The sequence below is a fragment of the Chrysemys picta genome, chromosome 11 (assembly GCF_011386835.1).
Source record: "Chrysemys picta bellii isolate R12L10 chromosome 11, ASM1138683v2, whole genome shotgun sequence".
Taxonomy (NCBI): domain Eukaryota; kingdom Metazoa; phylum Chordata; order Testudines; family Emydidae; genus Chrysemys; species Chrysemys picta.
In genome coordinates this window covers 58921985-58942786 of record NC_088801.1, presented here as the reverse complement: position 1 = coordinate 58942786, position 20802 = coordinate 58921985, and the positions used below count along the sequence as shown (strand labels likewise).

Here is a 20802-nt window from a genome sequence, read left to right as displayed (position 1 = left end):
AGAGCCATTATGGTCAATAATACACTTTGGAAATGCACCATGCCTTTCTACTTGTTAAAAGCTGTTACCATCTAACAACTGACTCCTGTACATTGGAGAGATTTTTTCTTTGAAAAATAAACAACCCTTCCCCCAAACAAGATTAAATGTTGGAATTTAACATAGAAATGTGGCGGTCTACTTCTGTGGATGGCAGCTTGGCCCAACCCGTAAGAAAAGCCAGTTTGCCCACAAAGAGTTCTCCAACTGTCCAAGGAAGACAGATGATCCTTGTTAGGGATTCAGTACAAAGAAGAACTGAAAGAACATAGAAGTGGACAACAGCATGGCGTTCTGTCTACCTGGAGCCAAGACATTAGATGTTACTCAAAGATTGGCTAGGCTTCTGAAATGGATGGGCAAGGATCTGTTGGTCGTGGTTCAAGTTGGCACTAAAGACACTGCATTGCGGAATATCTCACCGATAGTAGATGGCATCATGGAACTTGGGCGCATGCTGAAGAAGAAGACTACCCAAGCGATCTTTTCTGAGATCCTTCCTATCCCGCAAGCGAAGAAAGACAGAAGGCAGACGATTCTGGAAGTGAACCATGGGCTAGGTAAGTGGTATAGAGTGGAAGGTCTGTTTTTTGTGGAACACTGGTCCACCTTCTGTGGGGAGATGGAGCTGTATAGTTTGGATGACCTCCACCTCTGTAGAAGGGAATCCAATCAGCTGGCAGACGGGCGTGAAACTAATAAAAAAGGGGAGGGTAAAAAGAGAGAAAATTTTAGCACAGAATCAAGATCCCTTGAACAAAATTAATCAAGAAACCAAAGGACATGAACAGAAGAAATTGTTGAATTGTCTGTACCCAATGCTAGACACTTGGGCAACAAACAAGAGGCATTGGAATTAGTAATTTATGAGCCTAAATTTAATATATTTGGTATTACTTGAAACCTGATGGGGTAAGTCACACACCTGGAATGTTAAAATTAATGGTTATAACTTATTTAGGAAGGATTGAGTGAGCAAAAGGGGAGGTGGAATAGCACTGTATGTCACAGTAACTCTGAAGAAAATGATCTTGAATGCTTAGGGATCAGTGAGACAAGGCGGGTGAGGTAATATCTTTTATTGGACCAACTTCTGTTGGTGAGAGAGACAAGTTTTCAAACTTACACATAGCTCTTCTTCAGGTCTTAATTAGTATCTTAATAGATAAAGCACAAGTTGGGGTGTTCTACAGACTACCAAATCACAGGAGGGAACAGGCTGGTAAGCCTAACTTCAGTACCAGGCCAATTAATTGAAACTATAGTAAAGGACAGAATTGTCAGACAGATAGATGAACACAATTTGATGGGGAAGAGTTAACATGACTTTTATACAGGGAAATCATGCCTCACCAATATATTAGAATTCTTTGAGAGTGGACAATGGTGATCCAGTGGAGGTAGTGTACTTGGACATTCAGAAAGCCTTTGACAAAGTCTCTCACCAAAGACTCTTAAGCAACCATGGAGTCATGGAATAAGAGGGAAGGTCCTCTCATGGATCAGTAGCTAGTTAAAGATGGGAAACCAAGAGAAGGAATAAATGGTCAGTTTTCAGAATGGAGAGAAGTAAATAGCGGTGTCTCCCAGGGATCTGTACTGGGATCAGTGCTGTTCAACATATTCAGAAATGATCTGGAAAAAGGGGTAAACAGTGAGGTGGCAGAGTTTGCAGATGATCTAGAATTACTCAAGATAGTTAAGTCCAAAATAGACTGTGAAGAGTTACAAAGGGATTTCACAAAGCTGGGCAATTGTGCAACAAAATGGCAGATGAAAATCAGTATTGATAAATGCATATTGGAAAATGTAATTCCCAAATAGACATACAAAATGATGGGGTCTAAATTAGCTTTTACCATTCAAGAAAAAGATCTTGGAGTCGTTGTGGATAGTTCTCGAAAACATCTGCTCATTGGGCAGCGGCAGCCAAAAAAAGCTAACAATGTTAGCTTAGGAACCATTAGGAAAGTCATAGATAATAAGACAGTAAATATCATAATGTCACTATATAAATCCATGGTTTGCCCACACCTGGAATACTGCATGCAATTCTGGTCACTCCATCTCAAAAAAGATATATTAAAAATGGTACAGAGAAGAGCAACAAAAATGGTTAAGTGTATGGAACAACTTCTATATAAGGAGAGATTAAAAAGAGAGGGACTATTCAGCTTGGAAAAGAGACGACTAAGGTGGGATATGATAGAGGTCTATATAATCGTAAATGGTGTGGAGAAAGTGAATTGGGAAGTATTATTTACCCCAACATAAGAACCAGGAGTAACTTTGAAATTAACAGACAGCAGGTTTAAAACAAATACAAAAAAGTGCTTCTTCACAAAATGCAGTCAACCTGAAGAACTCATTGCCAGGAATGCTGTGAAGCCCGCAAGTATAACTGGATTTAAAAAAGAATTAGATAAATTCATGGAGGATAGGTCCATCAATGGCTATTAGCCAAGATGGTCAGGGATGCAACCCCATGCTCTGAGGGTCTCTAATCCTCTGACTGCCAGATGCTGGGACTGGACAACAGGGGATGGGTCACTTGATAATTGCCCTGTTCTGTTCATTCTCTCTGAAGCATCTGGCGTTGGCCACTGTCAGAAGACGGGACAGTCTGACCCAGTATGGCCGTTCTTACAACTTGCATCCAAGAGTTTTCAAAGAACTGATGGTTAATGTTGATTTTCAATAAGACTTGGAATACTGAGGAAGTTCCTGAAGACTGAAAGAAAGCTAATGTTGTGCCATCATTTAAAACGGGTAAATGGGATCTCCTGGATAATTATAGGCCTGTCAGTCTGACATTGATTCTGGGGCGAGATAATGGAGTGGCTCAAAGGAGACTCAATGAATAAAGAATTAAAGGAGGATAATATATTTATGAGCAATCAACATAGGTTTATAGAAAATAGATCCTGTCAAACTAACTTGATATCTTTTTTTTTTTTAATGAGTTGAAAAGTTTGGTTGATAAAGATAATAGTGTTGAGGTAATGTACTTAGGACTTCTGTAGGCCTTTGGCTTGGTGTCGCATGATGTTTTGATTAAAAAAATAAAACTATATAACATTAACATGGCACATATTAAATGGCTTAAAAGCTTGCTAACTAATAGGTCTCAAAATAATTGTAAATGGGGAATCATTAATCAAGTGGGTATGTTTCTAGTGGGTTCCCACAGGGAGCTGTTCTTGACCCGACACTATGTAACATTTTTATTGATGAGCTGGAAGAAAACATAAAATTATTACTGATAAAGTTTGCAAATGGCTCAAAAGATGAGGAAGTGGTAAATAATGAAGAGCACAGCTCATTAATACAGAGCCATCTGGATCTCTTAGTAAACTGTACTGCAAACAATATACATTTTAATATGGCTAAATGTAAAGGTGTGCATCTAGGAACGAAGAATCTAGCCATACTTACAAGACAGAGGACTCTGTCCTAGGAAGCAGTGACTTTGAAAAAGATCAGTTGAAAGTGAGCTCTTAGTGTTACACAGTAGCTAAAAAGGCTGTTGTGATCCTTGGGATGGATAAACAGGGGAACCTCGAGAAAGAGTAAAGAGCTTATTTTACCTCTAAATTTGGCACTGGTGCAACCACTGCTGGAATACTGTGTCCAGTTCTAGTTTCCACAGTTCAAGAAGGATGTTGATTGGAGAGGGTTCAGAGATAAGCCACAAAAATGATTCAAGGATTAGCAAACCTGCTTTATAGTGCTAGACTCAAGGAACTCAATCTATTTAGCTTAACAAAGAGAATGTTAAAGGATGACTTGATTGCAGTCTGTAAGTACCTACATGGGAAACAAATATTTGATAACAGGCTCTTTATTCTAGCAGAGAAAGATGCTCTCCATCTTTCTCAGCTAGAATAACATGGTCCAGTGGCTAGAAGTTGAAACTAGACAAATTCAGACTAGAAATAATGCATATATTTTTAACAGTGAGAGTAATTAATCATTGAAACAATTTACCAAGGGTAAATTGGTGGGTTCTCTATTAGTGACAACATTTAGATCAAGATTGCTGAAAGATCTACTCCAGGAATTATTTTGGGGAAGTTCTATGGCCTGTGCTATACAGGAGGTCATAATAAATGACCAGAATGGATCCTTCTGGCCTTGGAATCTATGAATCTATGCTCTTGCTTATCCCACACCTACACCAGTATAACCCTATTGAATAGTGGAATTATTCCTGATTTAAAGCTGCACAAATCAGCTCAAAATCAGAATCAGAGGGTCATATTAGTTACACTAAATTCCCTGTGACACTGTAAAGGAGCGGGAAAGTAGGCATAAGTAACACCCACATTGAGGTTGTGTGAAGGGGACTTAGTGTAAATCAGAATTAGGTCCATAAAATGTAGAAATTGAAAAGTCATAGTTCGTCTCCCTGTCAAGCTAGATCGTATTTTAAGATTGTGAAATATGCTAAGAAATTCAAAGTATGTCCTAAGTCATCACTGATTTAGGGTCTTATCCTGCACACTTTAATCATCAGCATATTCCTTGCTCATACAAGGTCTCCCATTCACTTCAATGGCACTACTTAAGTGAATGAGGATTATTCATGCATGTAAGGTTTGCAGGATCAGGCCTTTAGAATCATTTCTTTGCTTAAATTTCCCTCACAGCTTTGCTTTGAGGCTATGCTGAGGCTTCCAGTTTCTGGACTTCCCCAAATACTAGGAGATGAGCAAAGGTGCTTCAAATGATTGAATGAAACAGAGAAAAGCACTGTTAGTAAGAACTCTTCTTCTAACTTCTTCCAGGAAGAATCCCTGTGAGAAATGTGGTAGGAGTAAAAGAACTCCCAGCTACTCCCACCAGCCTTCTCCGTCAGGAGACATCAGAGAGCACCTTTTCTGTTCACAGTCTGTCAGCAGCCCAGAGATCTAGGGGATTAAAACCAGCTGGTAACTCATTAGCCCATCAGTGCTCTGTGCAACAATTTTACCATAAACAATCTTTGTTTTCAATCATCTTAATTCCTCACTGCCCTCGCCCTCATCAACACCTACACATCTTTTGGATACAGCATAAGAAGACCTCTGAATTAGGCTCTAAACAGCTGGCCCACAATGCACATTTCTAATGCTCTGCTGGTGTGGAATCGGTAGAGTGATAATCCTGTTAGTAATGGCAGAAGCTCCCCCTTGGAAATTATAACAAATAGTCTCAAACAATTCCTTTTGTTGATGACTTTATCCAAGAAACCATCTTCCCTGGAAACTTCACTCAACTTTAGACTAATCCCCTCCTTCCCTCAGGAGCTCTTTTGTTGGAGGAGATTGTAGGCAAGCCCCAGGCCTGACAGGTCTCTGTAAGCCTTGGATCAGTCCCTACTTTCTTTCAATTGTCAACCCCCATCAGTCCTGTTTGTTCATCAATCTTCTGGTCCAGGGATCTCTCTATTAAGAGACAAATGGCTGGGTTTATTTGGAAGGTCCAAACTCTAGACTGTGCTTTTAGTTCTTGGTTGCCAAGTCAATCTTCCTGACGTTGCTTTCTAAAAAATACAAAAGACACATCAGGGCATCTGCACTGTCTCCTTTTTTCCCATTGAAAGGTGACTTTTATAAAGAAATCTCCCTGGACCAGACTGTCTTCTCAGTTACATCAGTGCAAATCTGCTGACTTCTGAGGAGTCATGCCCGATGTCCACATGTGTAACAGAGAGCAGAATCTGCCCCTATAACCAAGAATGCTATCAGGATAAAAATCTTGTGCCTAGAAAGTTCTTGATGGGCTAAATCTATAAATTGAAAGAAAAAATGTATAATCCCAAATATTCTGCAGATGTATTTGCTTTAGTGACTTTGATTATTATTAAAGATAAATTTGAAACAACTCTAAGCTTTGCGTGGACACCCCTGGGGCCCAGCTAGTTCAGTAGCACAAAGCTATAAAGGGGCCCCTGCATTAGATATTTGTATTAAGGGTACCAGCGTAAGAGGGGAAGTAGGCTCCTCAGAGCCACTAAATTCCCCCTCCGTCCAATGGATGGTCGGAGATACAACCGGGTGGAGACTGAATGGAGCTATGGCATGGAACATATGACATCCTGGATTTGGACGTGGTACAGTTTATTTCCTCCCAGAGCACTGGGAGTACAGGGAGGAGATTGGGACAATGACGGGGTGCCCCTTACTGTGGGTTCCTGGCAAAGCCATCATTGAACCTTTTATGTTCTGTTCTTTGTTTTTATTTTTGTATCACATTCAGGTTGTGTAGTGAAAGCAGGCTGCCAGTTTCACTGTTTCTAGTCAGTTTCACTTTCTCATACATGAGCACAATGTTGTGCTTTAGATGCCAAGTTACCGTTATTTAGATTATGTTAAACCTACTTTTGATTGGCAGCTTTTAAAATACTAAAAACATTTCTATTACATTTAACATCTCATTCTTTTTAAAAAAATATATAAATAAAAAAATCTAAATTCGTACACTACTAGATTACATCTCAGTAACTGAACATTGAAAGAGAACTTGAGTTGACATTTAACTTGTCTAGTATGTAAGACAAGTGTGTGTGTGTGTGTGTGTGTGTGTGTGTGTGTGTGTGTGTGAGAGAGAGAGAGACAGAGAGAGAGTGTGTGTGTGTGTGTGATGGGGAAATAAGAACTAACAGTGTCAACATGAAATCTAGTAAATATTTTAAAAATTAATTATTTTTGTGGTTGTGCTATTTTAAAAATTTTGTGTGTGAAAGACTCAAAAAAAAGGGGAAACTAATTTAAGTTTCTGATCCTGCAAACACTGAAGCACGAGCATAACTTTACTCAAGTGAGTAGTCTAGAGCCTTCGATGGAATTACTGACAAGAATAAAGTTACTCAGGTCCTGATCACATATCTGACTGCACAGAGAAAACAGCAAAACTGACTGCATAAAATCTCCTGACAAATGCACAAAGTAAACAGACTGGAAAAAAATGGAACTTTTTTTCTGTATTTTCTTTCAGTAATAGTGATCTGAGGTGTTATTTGTTGCAATAGTAGGTAAAAGGTATTCAGACTGAAACGGGATTTTTAAGTTAACAATTTCCCAGTAAAACTGAAATACACACCGTGTAAAATCAATGCTGTTATGATTTAAGGCAATTTCAGCATCTTTACCTAGCTCTTCTCAGACATTAGAGCACACATAGGACCAAATTCTGATAATACTGTTATGCTGATCTAAACCCGAAGTAATTCCATCTAATGAAGTGGTCCTGGTTTTACAATGATGTAATTGAAAGCATAATCTGATCCATGGCATGTGTGCTGGGTTACTCAGGGCATGTCTACACTTGTCATTTAAAGCACAAAAAGTCCCTTTTTTGCGCAAAAACTGTGGGAGCATCTACACTTGCCCATGACTTTTTGCGGTGAAACTCAGAAGTTTCACCGCAAACAGAAAACCACCTCCGCGAGAGGTGTATAGTCCTTACTGGTGATACTTTGCAGTGATGTGCAAGTGAAGACATGTTCTTCCATTTACACAGTTTTTAGCCTCCGGAGGATATCCCACGGTGCCTAGGTGACCACTCTGGCCAGCAGCTCTGCTGCTTTGACCCCAGGTAAACAGACGTCCACCCCTCCCCCTGTAAAGCTCCGGGAACTTTGAAACTCCCCTTCCTGTTTTCTTGGCAAGCGCTCACTTATCATCTGGCCAGGTGACAATGCCGGCTCCATGGAGCAAACCCTCCCCTGCTTGGAGCAATGTGAGCTACTGGAGCTGATCAGTGTCTGGGGAGAGGAGGCTGTGCCGGGGCCCAGGATGCCTCACAATCACCCCCTCCCTTTCCCACAAGACCTATCCTCAAAATGGAGAGAGCTCCACTGTGGGATAGCTGCCCTCAGTGCGCTGTTCTCATTGGGGATGGAAGTGCTGCAGATGTGAACAGGATCTGACACCTATGGAAGTCAGTGAGTACACAAACCAGCGCTTTTCTTTTACTGGTTCCCTATCACCGGTGAAACTAAGAGTGCAAAAACTCTGTAAGTGTAGACATAGCCTTAGATAATGAAGATATGAGTGGTAGTGGGGAGTATACCTGGGTGTAGGAAATATGCCCACTTTTTGGCATTTTTAACCCTAAAAGGAAAAGGCCTACACAATAAATTCCAGCCTCCAGATCTGTGGAGAACTAGAATAGGTTAATATGACAAAGAGCAGTCCCAGGAGCTGAGAAGCCATCCGTCAGTGGTTCCTAGGCTCAGATAATCTAATGTAGGGTATAGACGCCCCTGAAGGAATGTGTATAGTGCAAAATCTAAGCATGACAGGGAACATTTGTTATGACTAACCCTGTTCAGATGAGTAGAGCACCTATACCTTTCCCCAGTTACTTCAACAGTAATCTCTTTGTATGACTGAAAAATGTTTGGGAAACCAATACCAATAGCAAGTTTGAAAAAAATTAACTGCTGATCATGCTCAGAAGCTAACTGTAAAACTTGATTAATTACCCATCGGCAAATGCAGACCAAGCAAAGAAAAACGTTAAGCGGTCTCGTAATTATGAATGACATAAAATTCAAAAATATTTGAGGTGCGGGGGAAGGGGGAGCGTTCTGGCCTCACAGGGAGGGCACTGGTCTGAGAGTTAGGAGAGCTGATATGGCAAACATGTTGCTATTAAAAACAGAGATGGGGAAGTTACCATGGGAGCTAATGCTGCTAACCTTATGAGCTATAACTCCTGCAGAGTCTGCTCCTCCCCCTGTCTACACCCTCCAGATGGTGGGTAGGGGAGAGGGCCCATGGTTAGTGGCAGAAGGGTCTGCCCTCTGTCTGGCTATTCTGAGAGCTGTAGGATATTGTTGTGGATGTCGGTCGGCAGCTGTGTTTGGAGGCTACAAGCCTGCAATCCCCCTTTCCTCCACCTGGATGGAAGCTCAGGAATAAGAACTTTTTAGAATTTCCTGCTTAACCTTTCCTCAGCCACGGGTTTTGCCATGGGATGAGAGGCTGTAACCCTTTTCTGTCCCGCTCTCCCCACCTTAGGGCCTTACCAGCCCACATGGGGACTCGTTATGGGATCTCATTTGTTGAGGATGTTGGCAGTAGCTTCTATAGTGTAAAACAAACACTGTTCTTTTAGTTCCTCACCTAAAAGGCCGTTGAACATTCTTGTTTTTCACCAAAACTTGCTTGAACTGGCTTGGCGATGACCCTTCTGGTAAGGAGCAAATAGGTCACAGATTTCTGGCTGCAGCCTCACTCCCGGAACTGTAAACAGTGACTGTGCTGTGGAAAAACCAAGTTTGAGGAGAGAGACTGAAAAGGATGTTTTCCTCAACAGACCTGCTCTGTATCATCTGCGCTCTCACTCCACCTGCAAATATCTCTGCTTCTTAACCTAAAATTGTGGGTGGGAGCAGCAATGGCCGCAGAGACACCAGAGAAACTCTGATCTGCCTAATGTTTCCCAAAGCCACTGTTCAGAGAAATATAGTTTTGTATACGTGGAACGTTCACCCAGGCAAATCCTTCCACTGGAATTAGTCTTAGTGCAGATAAACTGTTTATCTGAATCACAGTTGTCCCCAACTCCTGGTGTTAAAAATATGGCATTTAATTCAGGAGCAGGCAGTTTAGAAAACAAAATATAGGATGCTGTAAAACATATTAGCTGTGGACTTGATCCCACATACACTTCAGCGCATGAGCAATCTCATTACTGATCACATGAATAAAATTAATTGTCTGCTTTGCAGGATCAGGTCCCCCTTTAGTTAACTAAAATCCACCGAAACTTTGTTTAGCCAGTGGAAAGAGGGAAACTTTTTAACTGCAGACCTGCTGAAATTCCTTTGTTCAAGATTCAGTTGAAGCAAACCTGTAATCACTTTCCTTGCTTTACAGTACCTCCATTTGTAAAGAGTGAGGAAGGGGGAATCTTACATTATTACTTTGCCACTACTGGCAGTTCATATCACCCGACATAAATTAGTTTGGAAACTTCTTTCTCAGAGCTCACTTTCTTATGCATTTTTGGAGAGGGAAGGAGAGAATGCAGGTGTGTTTCTTAAACTCGGGCTCCCTTGCCCCTAAAAATCTCATCTATGTTTTTGTCTGTTTGCTCCTTTTTTTAAAACAAACAGACAATAGGAAAACATTATTTGGCAGAACAGTGGTGGGAATGCAACCCGCTAATCAAAAGGATTCAGATCGATCTGTGCACTGCCAAGCTCTCTCCTTCCCACCCAGTGGAGGGAGAAAAGAAAGAAAAAGAAAAGAGAACGAGAGAGCGAAGGCATAGAGCTTCTCTCCTTCAGCAATCTCACAAATGCAAAACCTTCCACTCCAGTGACTCCTCATTAACTTACCGAATCTGACAGTCTAATTATCACAGCTGCTTCGCGCTTAGAATAAATAAATACTAAAGTGGGTGTTTAAAGAAATTGAGAAGGGAAATTCAGTCATCTAGACAGTCAATAGAGAGAGTTTATTTTAAATTTTTATGTTCCTATGTATTTATATCATTTTGGGAAAGATAATGAGATAGTTGTCTTTCAGACTAATTGAGTTCCTAGGCTCATGGCTGCTTGCTGTCACTGTCTCAAACTTAGCTTTAACTTTTGTGCCTTAGAAATCTGATCACTGCATCTCCATTTACGCTTCTCTGCTGATAACCTGATGAAGGCAGAAGTGCAGTCGAGAGTGGAAAGTGACTAAATGGTATTGCTGGTCTCAGCACCTTTCACAGCAAACAAGACAACTAAATCTTTTTAGATTTGCCTGTAATCGTCTTAAAGGAAAAGTGCTACTTAAAGAAACCTCTAATACAATTTTGTAATTAGACAAAATAAGACAGACTGTCTAGTAACTTGTTAGTGTGTGGTGTCTGTAATATTCAAGGGTATTAACAGCACTCATCAGTCATGGATGTTCTGCTGACTGAACATTTACTTATTAAACACTGTAGAGTTACTTTGGATTTACACCAGTGTGACTGAGAGCAGCATTGTCTGTTGCACTTAGTTTGCCAGAGCGCATATGGGCCAAAATTTGAGGTTTATACTCAAGGCTAGTTGTACTTTTTCAGGAGCATGAATGGGGGAATAGGCACAGGGAACCTTCCTTCCTTCCCATCATCCAGCCCTACTCTCCTGTGCTCCTGTACAGCAGGGGCCAGGCACAGTCCTACTCCTTGCGCTTAGGCAGCACGAGATCAGCTGCAGGCACTTCAAAGGGTTTAGCAGAGGCTGCATTTCCAGAGGCCTGTGCCTCAGGTACTCGGCCTCCAGGAGCTCCTGCTCTAGGGTGATGCACCTTTGCATTGGCTGCTACCAACAGCTGTGGTATAAAGGCACTCAGTCTTTACACAGGCAGAACTCCCATATAGATCAGCCTCTCTGAAAATCAGGCCACTTGAGGCTGATGGGAATTTTGCCTAAGTAAGGAATGAGAAAAGATTTGGAAAATTGTCCCGAAATAATCCTATAGCAGGGGTGGGCAAACTACAACCTGCGGGCTGGATACGCCTCGCGAGCCGTTTTAAGCCGGCCTGCGAGCTCCCGCTGTGGAGCGGGGTCTGGGGTTTGCTCCGCTCCGGCGCTCCAGCTGGGGCGCTTGGTTGGGGGCCGCACTACATGGCTCGGCTCCGCTCTGGTGCTCCAGTCAGGGCACTGGGTCAGGGGCCGCTCCACGCGGCTCCCAGAAGCCGCGGCATGGCCCCACTTCGGCTCCTACGTGCCCCAATGGCCCTCTCCGGCACTCCAACGGGAGCTGCAGGGGCGGTGCCTGCGGATGGGGCAGCGTGTAGAGCCGCCTGGCCGTGCCTCCACGTAGGAGCTGGAGAAGAGACATACCACTGTTTCTGGGAGCTGCTTGAGGTAAGCAGTGCCCAGAACCTGCACCCTTGAGCCTCTCCCCACGCCCCAATCCTCTGCCCCAGCCCTAATCCTACTCCTGCTCTCCGAATCCCTCGATCACAGCCCGGAGCACCCTCCTGCACCCCAGACTTCTCATCCCCAGCCCCCCACCAGAGCCCCCACCCCCAGCTGGAACCTGCCCCCCCTTCCTGCACACCTGCCCCAACCCTGATCCCCCTCCTGCCCTCTGAACCCCTTAGTCCCAGCCCAGAGCACCCTCCTACACCCCAAATTCCTCATTCCCAGCCTCACCCCAGAGCCTGCACCCCCAATGAGAGCCCTCACCCCCTCCCGTACCTCAACCCCAATTTTGTGAGCATTCATGGCCTGGCATACAATTTCTATTCCCTGATGTGGCACTCGGGCCAAAAAATTTGCCCACCCCTGCCCTATAGAAAGGATTGCTTTGATTCATGGGCCAGCATGAATTGAGCTTGTTGTTTAACACCAAGGGCAGAACTTTGAGTCACTCCCATATAAGATATATTAAAACTGGATTTAGACATTTAAAATGGCCTTAAAACTTCCAATGCATCTAAAATTGACTTTCAACATGAGGTGTCTAAAAGTGAGTCCTGAGGATGTCTCCATCCAAACGGCAGAACTCAGCGGTGGATCAGGCACGTGGTCAGACACTGATGCGAGTACATAAACTTTTCAACTGTGATTGAAAATCCAATCAAAGCAGCTGACTCAGTCAAGAGATTATTTCACAGACAGAAGCCTCCTGCAGGCTGCCTATTGACTTTACACTACGCTGCTCTGAAATTTCCCACCGGTGCAGCTGGGCCAGTGGTAGCAGCAGTGGAAGCTCTAGTATAGGCATTGACTAGAGTAGTGCTGTTTTAACCACTGAGTTGTCTAGGCCTGCTCTGAGCAGAGTTACATGATACAGCGGCTAAAAGGCCTGTGCCCTGTTGACGCCCACACCCCCACACACTGAAACTGAAGTGGTGATAGCAACAATGGGGAATTTTAGGCCAATCAGGCAGAGCAGACACACCGTGTGTGCCTGAAGGTGGCTGGGAAGCACTCTTGCATGTCTTGAAATCTCTCATCACCAGTTCACAAAGGGTGAAATTCCCCTCCTAGCAAAGGCCCAGCATCAGGCCCGTGCACCACTTAACTCTTATTTAGCCCCTCAAAATAGGACTTGAGTGAGCCTTAATGGTCCATAGGCCTTGGGCTGATCCGCTGCACAGGGCTGAATGTCACCCACTTTGTTATAGCTGTTACAGCTTCTGTTGAGCTGGGCCTTTAGTCCAATGGGAATTGAAGGCACATCAAGCTCAGACCTCTGTGCTTCCTCTATCTCTGGTAATCAAGCATCACAGTCTTGGGTGCTTGGGTGAAGCTGCTCTCTAGTTAAGTTCTTCCTACAGGACTATATTGGTGCCATCCACACAGGACTGACTCCAGGGTTTTTGCCGCCCCAAGCGGCGGAAAAAACAAAAACAAAAACGCGATCGTGATCGGCAGCAGCTCCACTGCGCTGCTTTCTTCTTCGGCGGCACTTCGGCAACAGGTCCTTCCCTCCGAGAGGGACCGAGGGACCCGCCGCCGAAGAGCCCGACGTGCCGCCCCTTCCCCTTGGCCGCCCCAAGCACCTGCTTGCTGAGCTGGTGCCTGGAGCCGGCCCTGCATCCACAAAGTGCCGCAGCTTGCTGCCTTCCCATCCCAAAGGACAGCTCTAAAGCCTTTGAAGGCAAACGAAATGTAAAAATAGACTAAATTTGCAGCTATGGCAAATATTACTCTGCCTTAGTTCTGGTGGCACACAACCTCGGGGGCTACCTTAGTGTAAGGCCATGAGAAGTGGGGACTAGAATGAAAGGAAGAGGGAGCTCTGTTTTTCCACATAAATGGTTCATCCGACATGCTGGTGTTCAGGCAGTAAACACTGAGCCGTACCAGGCAGCAGGAGGCAATTCACAGATCTAGCTTGTGGCTTTAGCTGCATTGCTGTGGCAGGGGGCTGTGTCATAGGGTAGCTCAGGGTGAGAAGGAGTGAAAATTGCGACACCTTTTTAAAGGGGACAGCATTGCCGGCTCCACACTACCAGCTCATCCTGAAAAAGGCAGGACCGTGACCCTTCAATATACGGCAGTACTGGGGTGCTGATGTATTTGAGCCTAGCTGGACTGTGAGTGGGGTTTGAACCTATAACCTACAGTGCTGAAAGCCTGAATCTCTGTCACTGGCGCTAAAGGTGGAGTACATTAGCTGGCAGCTTCTTATGTGGACCAACCAGTAGAGGGAGGAGTAAAACTCATACTCTTTTAGCATGGGTTACACCACTTCCCCAGTATCTTAAGAACATAAGAACGGCCATATTGGGTCAGACCAAAGGTCCATCTAGCCCAGTATCCTGTCTACCGACAGTGGCCAATGCCAGGTGCCCCAGAGGGAGTGAACCTAACAGGTAATGATCAAGTGATCTCTCTCCTGCCATCCATCTCCACCCTCTGACAAACAGAGTCTAGAGATACCATTCCTTACCCATCCTGGCTAATAGCCATTAATGGACTTAACCTCCATGAATTTATCCAGTTCTCTTTTAAACGCTGTTATAGTCCTAGCCTTCACAACCTCCTCGGGTAAGGAGTTCCACAAGTTGACTGTGCGCGGTGTGAAGAAGAACTTCCTTTTATTTGTTTTAAACCTGCTGCCTATTTAACTTCCTTAAAGCTTGCAGGGGAGGAGGGGGGAGGTACACAATCTGGTGCACAATCTTGTATCAATGGAGCAGAAAGACCGGCATTCTCGCCCCCTCTACTCAGGTTCTTAAGCGGGAAGAAAGAGCTCCCTGCTTCCTGTCACCCAACTCTCAGGCTCACAGGCCAGCAGCCACTGTCTGTCCATTAGCATTCATTTCAGTAATCACAAAGATGCTATTTAGGAGGGCTCTTGCCTTTGAATCATTGGTTCCCCACTTTCCCCTCAGAAGTAACCTTTAGGAGATATCCTCTGGCTACAAACTTGTCAGGGCAACTTATGTAAAGGACAGTTCAGGCTACAATTATTTCACAAAAAGAGAAAAGAATTTCCAGGGGGAGCATTTTTTTATGTTGATTATGTTGGTTTCTCTCCCTCTTATTTTGGTTCCTCCCTGCATCCCTTGAAGTCTAACCCCCCCTTTTACCTTTATCACCATCTCATTCTTTGCCCTCCTGCTTTAACTTTCTCCTTCTGAGGATAGAAACTACCCCCCAGCATCCTTCAGAACAGAGTAGGAACAGAACATATTTAAAATCTGCACTGTTATCATAGCAACCAGAATGCAAAATTTCAATTCCAAAATGATGTGATACCAAAATGACACAGGAGAACAAATGTCTTACATGATCATAGCACTGGAGATGGCTGCGTTGGGAATTATTCAAACTTGCCTAATTTGTACAGTCCTAATGAGTTGCTCATGAATATGATCTTGTACAATCATACTGTACTTGTTTCAATCCAATAGACTTTAATGTTGTTCCCAGCATATTCGTTGCTATGCTAACGACATGTAATTTCTTGTCCACTGAGGTGCCTCTCACTGCTATGCAGTGCAATACCAGTGACAATAAACACGAGATGGTATATAAATCCATGTGAAAAGAATTCATCCCCTGTATGGAAATATGCCTGGGATATTATATCTTGTCCAGGAGAGTGATACATTGTGCCAATCTGTTGTCTCATTCCCTCTCCTATTTCTCCTTTCTGTCTCTCTGCCCCTCTCTGTCTTACTGTCTGTCTGTCTCTGTACCTATTTTTTCCACACTCTCTCTTTCTCTGTCTTTTGGCACTCGCACTTTCATCTCCTCCCTTGGGGATTTGAGATGTCACTGCAGGAAGTGCTTGTCCGCCTCTCCGGCAGCAGCAGAGCCCTGTGGCTTTGACAAACCTCATTTAATTGGGAGGAAGCCAGGAGGGTTTGAAAGAACTGAAACAGCCACGAAACTCCTTTTATCAGGCATAATTTAAACTCTGCATGGAAAAAACCGTATATGTATAAAGAAAAGTCAACTTCCCTCCTGCTGTGAGTGCTCCCCTCCTCCCCCCTGGCACAGGCAGGCTCCTGCGAGATTCCATCTTTTCATTTTTCTGAAAGTGTCAAAGTAGATTTGTGCTCTGTGACTGGGTGAACAGAAAAGGAATACAGATGTGTCTCTCTCACTCACTCTCACACACACAGCACCTTCAGAAGGGTGGCAGTGCAGGAGAGATGCTAGCTGCAAGCCGCTTTACTTGGGATATGTCAGAAAATCCAAAAACCAAAGTTTTCAAATAATTTTGCAGCTTGGTCCAGGAAGGTTCCTCCTTAATCACCCTTATCTAGAAAAGGAGCTGGTGCCCAGGAATCTTTGGAGAATGCCAGGACCACTGGGCACATTATACAGGGTGAGGAAGAGCTTTTCCAGCTCCGTAGCTAAGCAGGCACCATTCTCTTTAGGTATTGGGGTAGTATGTGAATGGGTGTTTTTTGTTTGTATGTGATGAGTGAGCTGCAGAGGGAGAGAGAAGTAAATGCAGGTAGTTCCAAGGGAGAGCTGGTATGACAGGATGCAAGGGACAGCTGGTGTCTTCAAACTTCAAAAGGCAGCAGGAGGTCTATTTCGGGGAACAAGGGCTAACACATTGCGCCAAGCAGCTGGGAATTCAGGATATGAGCAAATCGCAATTTGAATGAAACTACTCCCTCTGAAAATACAGCATCACCCAGCTCTAGGAAAGAACTTTGGACACGTAGTTACACAATTGGGGAAGGATGGCACTACATCAAGGCATTCACACCATTCCTTTTTCAATGAACCCCCATTATTAAGGTCCCCTTCATGTTCCTTACTAATATTAAGATATTGTCATGTGTTGGGGAAAAAGCTAACACTTGTTCAAACTGCAGCTCAGAGCCCCAAAACTTTGCAGCTTATGGGAGCCTAGCAGGAGCCCTCAGGCTTTGAATTTACTAGGGATGCTCTTAACAAATCAAATGTGAAGGAGCTCCCTTTTTCCGGAGATGAGATCAGGAGATAACGTACCATCACAAAGCTGATACAGCCGAGACGGCAGAGCGCTGAAGAAGTTATGAACAAGTGCATCCTGTGCAGAGACCCGCTCTCGAGGAAAAGCTTTTAACATCTTCGATGCCAGGTCTTCAGCTCCTGGCACCCGGCCCAGCCTAGAAAAGCAAGAGAAATAAATTGCACCAGAGATGGGTCCAAGTCAGATAGCTAAGATCTGGAACCAGAACTGGATCTGAACTTCCTTAAAGCTTGGGGGAGAGAGGGGGGTGCACAATCTGGGGAATTTGGGTATGCCCGTTATGGAGATAGGGGCCTGTCCTGAAGTTTGGAGCTTCATGGGAACTTACTCCATTTTGAGGGTGCATATGTCCAAGAATTTGGTTCAGACCTATCTCCAAATAAACCTGTTTAGAATCCTCCCTTCTCCCTTTTGAAGATAAATTGTTACTTAGCAAAGAAAGGGCTTGGAATAAAAAAAGACGCCAGCAATTACTGAGGGCTGTATATTACATGTGTCATAACTAGAACCTCACAAGTTACTGGTATGGTCAGACTCTTAGAAATGTATAGGTGAGAAAATGTCAAATGTCAACTTGCCAATACTCTGCTAGACCTGTCAGAGTATGTCAATGCAGCAAGTCGGCTCGTGCTGTGGCTGTTTCATTGCTGTGTAGATTTTCGGGCGCGGGCTGGAGCCAGGCTCTAGGACCCTGCAGGGTGGGAGGGTCCCAGAGCTCGAGTTCCAGCCCATGCTTGGAAGTCTACACAGCAATGAAACAACCCCGTACCCCGAGTGCTGCAAGCCCGAGTAGGCTGGCATGGGCAAGCCATGGGTTTTTCTTTGCTGTGAAGAGATATACCTTCAGTGGCCCTCCAGATTTGCGTTCAGAATTAAGAAGCCAAATCAAATATCCTTTCCCCATCTCCTACCCTCCAGTTTGGCTGTGCAATTAGGCTGTAAATGGGTTGGAGGTGTGCCGATGTGAATCACTTGCTCAGGATGAATGTTTTAAACAAGAAAATATGCCCAGCAAATGTCAATGGCAAGTGGCTGACTCCCAGAGACAACTGCAGCTGGGAGACTAGGAAGTGAAAGAGAGAAAACAAACAAACAAGCAAACAAATAAAAACAGTGCTTTTGGTTTTACAGCTTTTACTTTGTTTGCTCTGCTCCTGGTGTTTCAGCATCAGGTGGCACATCAGAGCTTGGCCTGTTGTGTTTCTACTGACTACCCCAGCTGGTGCTTCCCCTCTAAATGACATCAGAGGACTGGTATCACCCATGTGTCCTACTGTTTCATTCCTCTAATGCTTCTGCTGCACAGAGTGCCTCATGCTTTGGGTGTGGAGAGAGGATGTTAAAAAAACGAGACACTAGAGCACACAGCTTTGGAAAAAGTCAGGTCTTAGCTACTCTAGGCTGTGATGGATGATTGCTCAATTCTCACCTCAGGCAAAACATACCAGCTCCTGCTGGTTAGGGGAGCAAGATACTGGGACTCAAATTCTAGGTGTTAGCCTGTGGTAAGGACGACTATTAGAAAAAGGCTGCAAGGCTCTTCTTCTCCTCTCCTTGTGATCCCCTTTGCCCTGCTTGGTATCCCCATCCTCAAGGCTGCATGCTATGCTACCAAGCTTTCCAGTACCCCTCTTTCAGACTCCACACAGCTCCCAAGCACTGAGTAGAACTCCTTAATTGGCCATGGAGGATTTAACACTATGAAGTTCTCTTCCCTTCTCAAGGGCTGAGTGTGCTGCTTCTGTAGTGTTTAGAGCTTGCTGACTTAGAGAGTCAGAAACGAAGAATCAGAGTGCAGAACTCTGCCACTAAGGCGCTGGCCAGCTCGTTGGTGTTAGCTTTAATGGACCCTTTCAAGTTTTAGCGACTGGGTCCTATTACCAAGGGACTGTGGCGAGTGAGAAGGAAGCTGTGCCACCCAGCATGGTTTCAGGGAATACATCCATTTCCCTGTTTGTAATGGTAGCAAGAAGGGAGTCTGGTATCCAAGTTAGAGAAATGATAGTTTGTGTATTCCTGAAAGTTTCTGAAGACACTGATTAAAATTGCACGTGCATCTAAGAACAGTACTTTTCTGAAGACTTCAGCAGCGTCTCCTTTCAGAAATTCAGAACAGAGGCTAAGGATGCCAGCTCTACAGCAGAGCATATTGTCCCCTGGAGTGGTACTGGACAAAGCAGTGAGGTACTGAACAATGATGATTAAAAGGGTAGTTACTGTGTAAAAGCCATATTCCACCCTGGACCTACAGGTGTGTGAGCTCTTTGGAGCAGTGTGACAGGGCACTGAGCAGAAACACTGCAGAATCAGCCCCCTGCCACTCCAGCTCCATTTAGGTGAATAAAGTGGAGCTGGCTGGAAAGAACCTGCCCTAACTGGGGAATGAGAGCCAGCTGCCAGGCCAGGGCTATATAAGACGCCGGGAAGAAGGCAATGGGGTGGTGGGATGGAGGAGAGTGAGGGAGTGCACCCAAGGAGACAAGCCCTTCCTGTCTGGGTTCAGACCCAAGGAACCCAGAGCTGTACAAGTTGTATGGTGAGAAGGTGGTGGGAGCACAAACTTGTAAATAAAAGCACTAGTGGTTTCAGAACCCGAGGGTGTCTGAGTGACTTTATCTGAGCGTAGCAGAGGCAGGAGCCAGGCGGGCTAGCTGCTCTCTGCTATAAGTGGGAATAGTCTTTTCGGCTAGCCTATGTGTGCAAAGCACCTAGCACAATGGGAGGCTTAGACAGGGAAGGTCTGTAGTGCTGAATGTCCATGGCCACGTTGTGCAGCTTTATTCCAGGCAGCGAAAACCTCCACAGAGTTATTACTAATCTGGTGCAGCCAGGTTCATCACGGATGACAGCATGGCCACTGCCAGTCCATGATCAGGCAATGTTCCCCTCCTGACCTCAAATCCAATCTTCAGGGATTAAGGTGCAGGGATGTTATCTCTGAGGTGACCTATATGACTAAAAAGTGCCAGCTAGCAGTGACCAGGGATGACTTCAATCCTCTCGGGGCCACTTCACAATAATACTTCCCTATTATTGATCAAATCAAATCAGACACTAGAGTCCAGGCCCTCTGAAATAGATTTGGGTACTGTGATGAGTGAAAAGCAATTTCCCAGATTATAAATACCTTTCCTTGGCAGTAGAGGGAAGGAGGAGGGGGAGCTATTTTAATGCTGACACTCTAGCAGAGGAGAGAGTGAGTGAGAAAGGTGCTCTACTGCCCTGTTTGAAGTGCTGTCTTTAGGATGAGCTGCTAAATCAAGGCTCAGGCCATCTCTAGTAGCATTTGGTCACTGAAGAATGTGAGTTCTCCTGCCTTAACTAACCCCAAGATCATTTTCTGATGTTGTGTAGACAAGACCCCTGTATGCCTTAGCTAACTCTTTCTGGCAATATTCCTATCAACTATTTCTATGCAAGAGAAATTGGTCATCAAGTCTGCTCCAGAGGGCCTGGGAAAGCAGGACCTTCCTGAATCAAATTGTGCCCCTCAAATAATCACACATAATGCTGTTGAACTGCTGCTTGTCTGAGAATAATAGAGCCACTACGTGCCTATCCCTACTGCAGTTTCTCAGAATCTGATGCTTACCTTATGGCAGGTCTGATTATTAGTAAGAACTGACGTACCCATCCTGAACTCACTGAAGGGAGCTCATTTAAAGTTAAATGGTTGCATATAAAAACAAACAAACCCAGAGGCCGCTTTGACGTTGCTGTCATAGGTAGCTTACCTGGCACAGATCATTTGGAGCCTCTGAGGTCTACTGGAGACGACCCTCTCTAGAAAGTTAATATGCAATCAAAAGATTAAACAAAAATCAAGCAAACAACCATTCTTTGTGCCCTT

At 44.4% G+C, this 20802-nt stretch overlaps 2 protein-coding genes across 4 annotated transcripts in view; one reads left to right on the top strand and one right to left on the bottom strand.

Annotated features, from left to right (window-relative positions):
* Positions 1-20802, top strand: part of ALS2 (alsin Rho guanine nucleotide exchange factor ALS2) — a 198105-nt gene that overhangs the window by 66027 nt on the left and 111276 nt on the right. The gene's annotated exons all lie outside the window — the stretch shown is intronic.
* The window catches only part of CDK15 (cyclin dependent kinase 15), a 60706-nt gene continuing 40503 nt past the window's right edge, over positions 600-20802 (bottom strand). The window contains exons 11-14 of one of the 2 annotated variants that reach the window (XM_024104045.3): positions 20687-20735; positions 16949-17088; positions 9153-9290; positions 600-734 (exon numbers count right to left, since the gene is read on the bottom strand). In XM_024104045.3, the coding sequence (XP_023959813.2) occupies positions 9181-9290; positions 16949-17088; positions 20687-20735 (299 nt within the window). In that variant the 3' untranslated portion in view covers positions 600-734; positions 9153-9180. Of the gene's footprint in view, positions 735-5438; positions 5564-9152; positions 9291-16948; positions 17089-20686; positions 20736-20802 lie in introns of those variants that run through there. The other variant, XM_065560930.1, reaches the window with a different exon arrangement.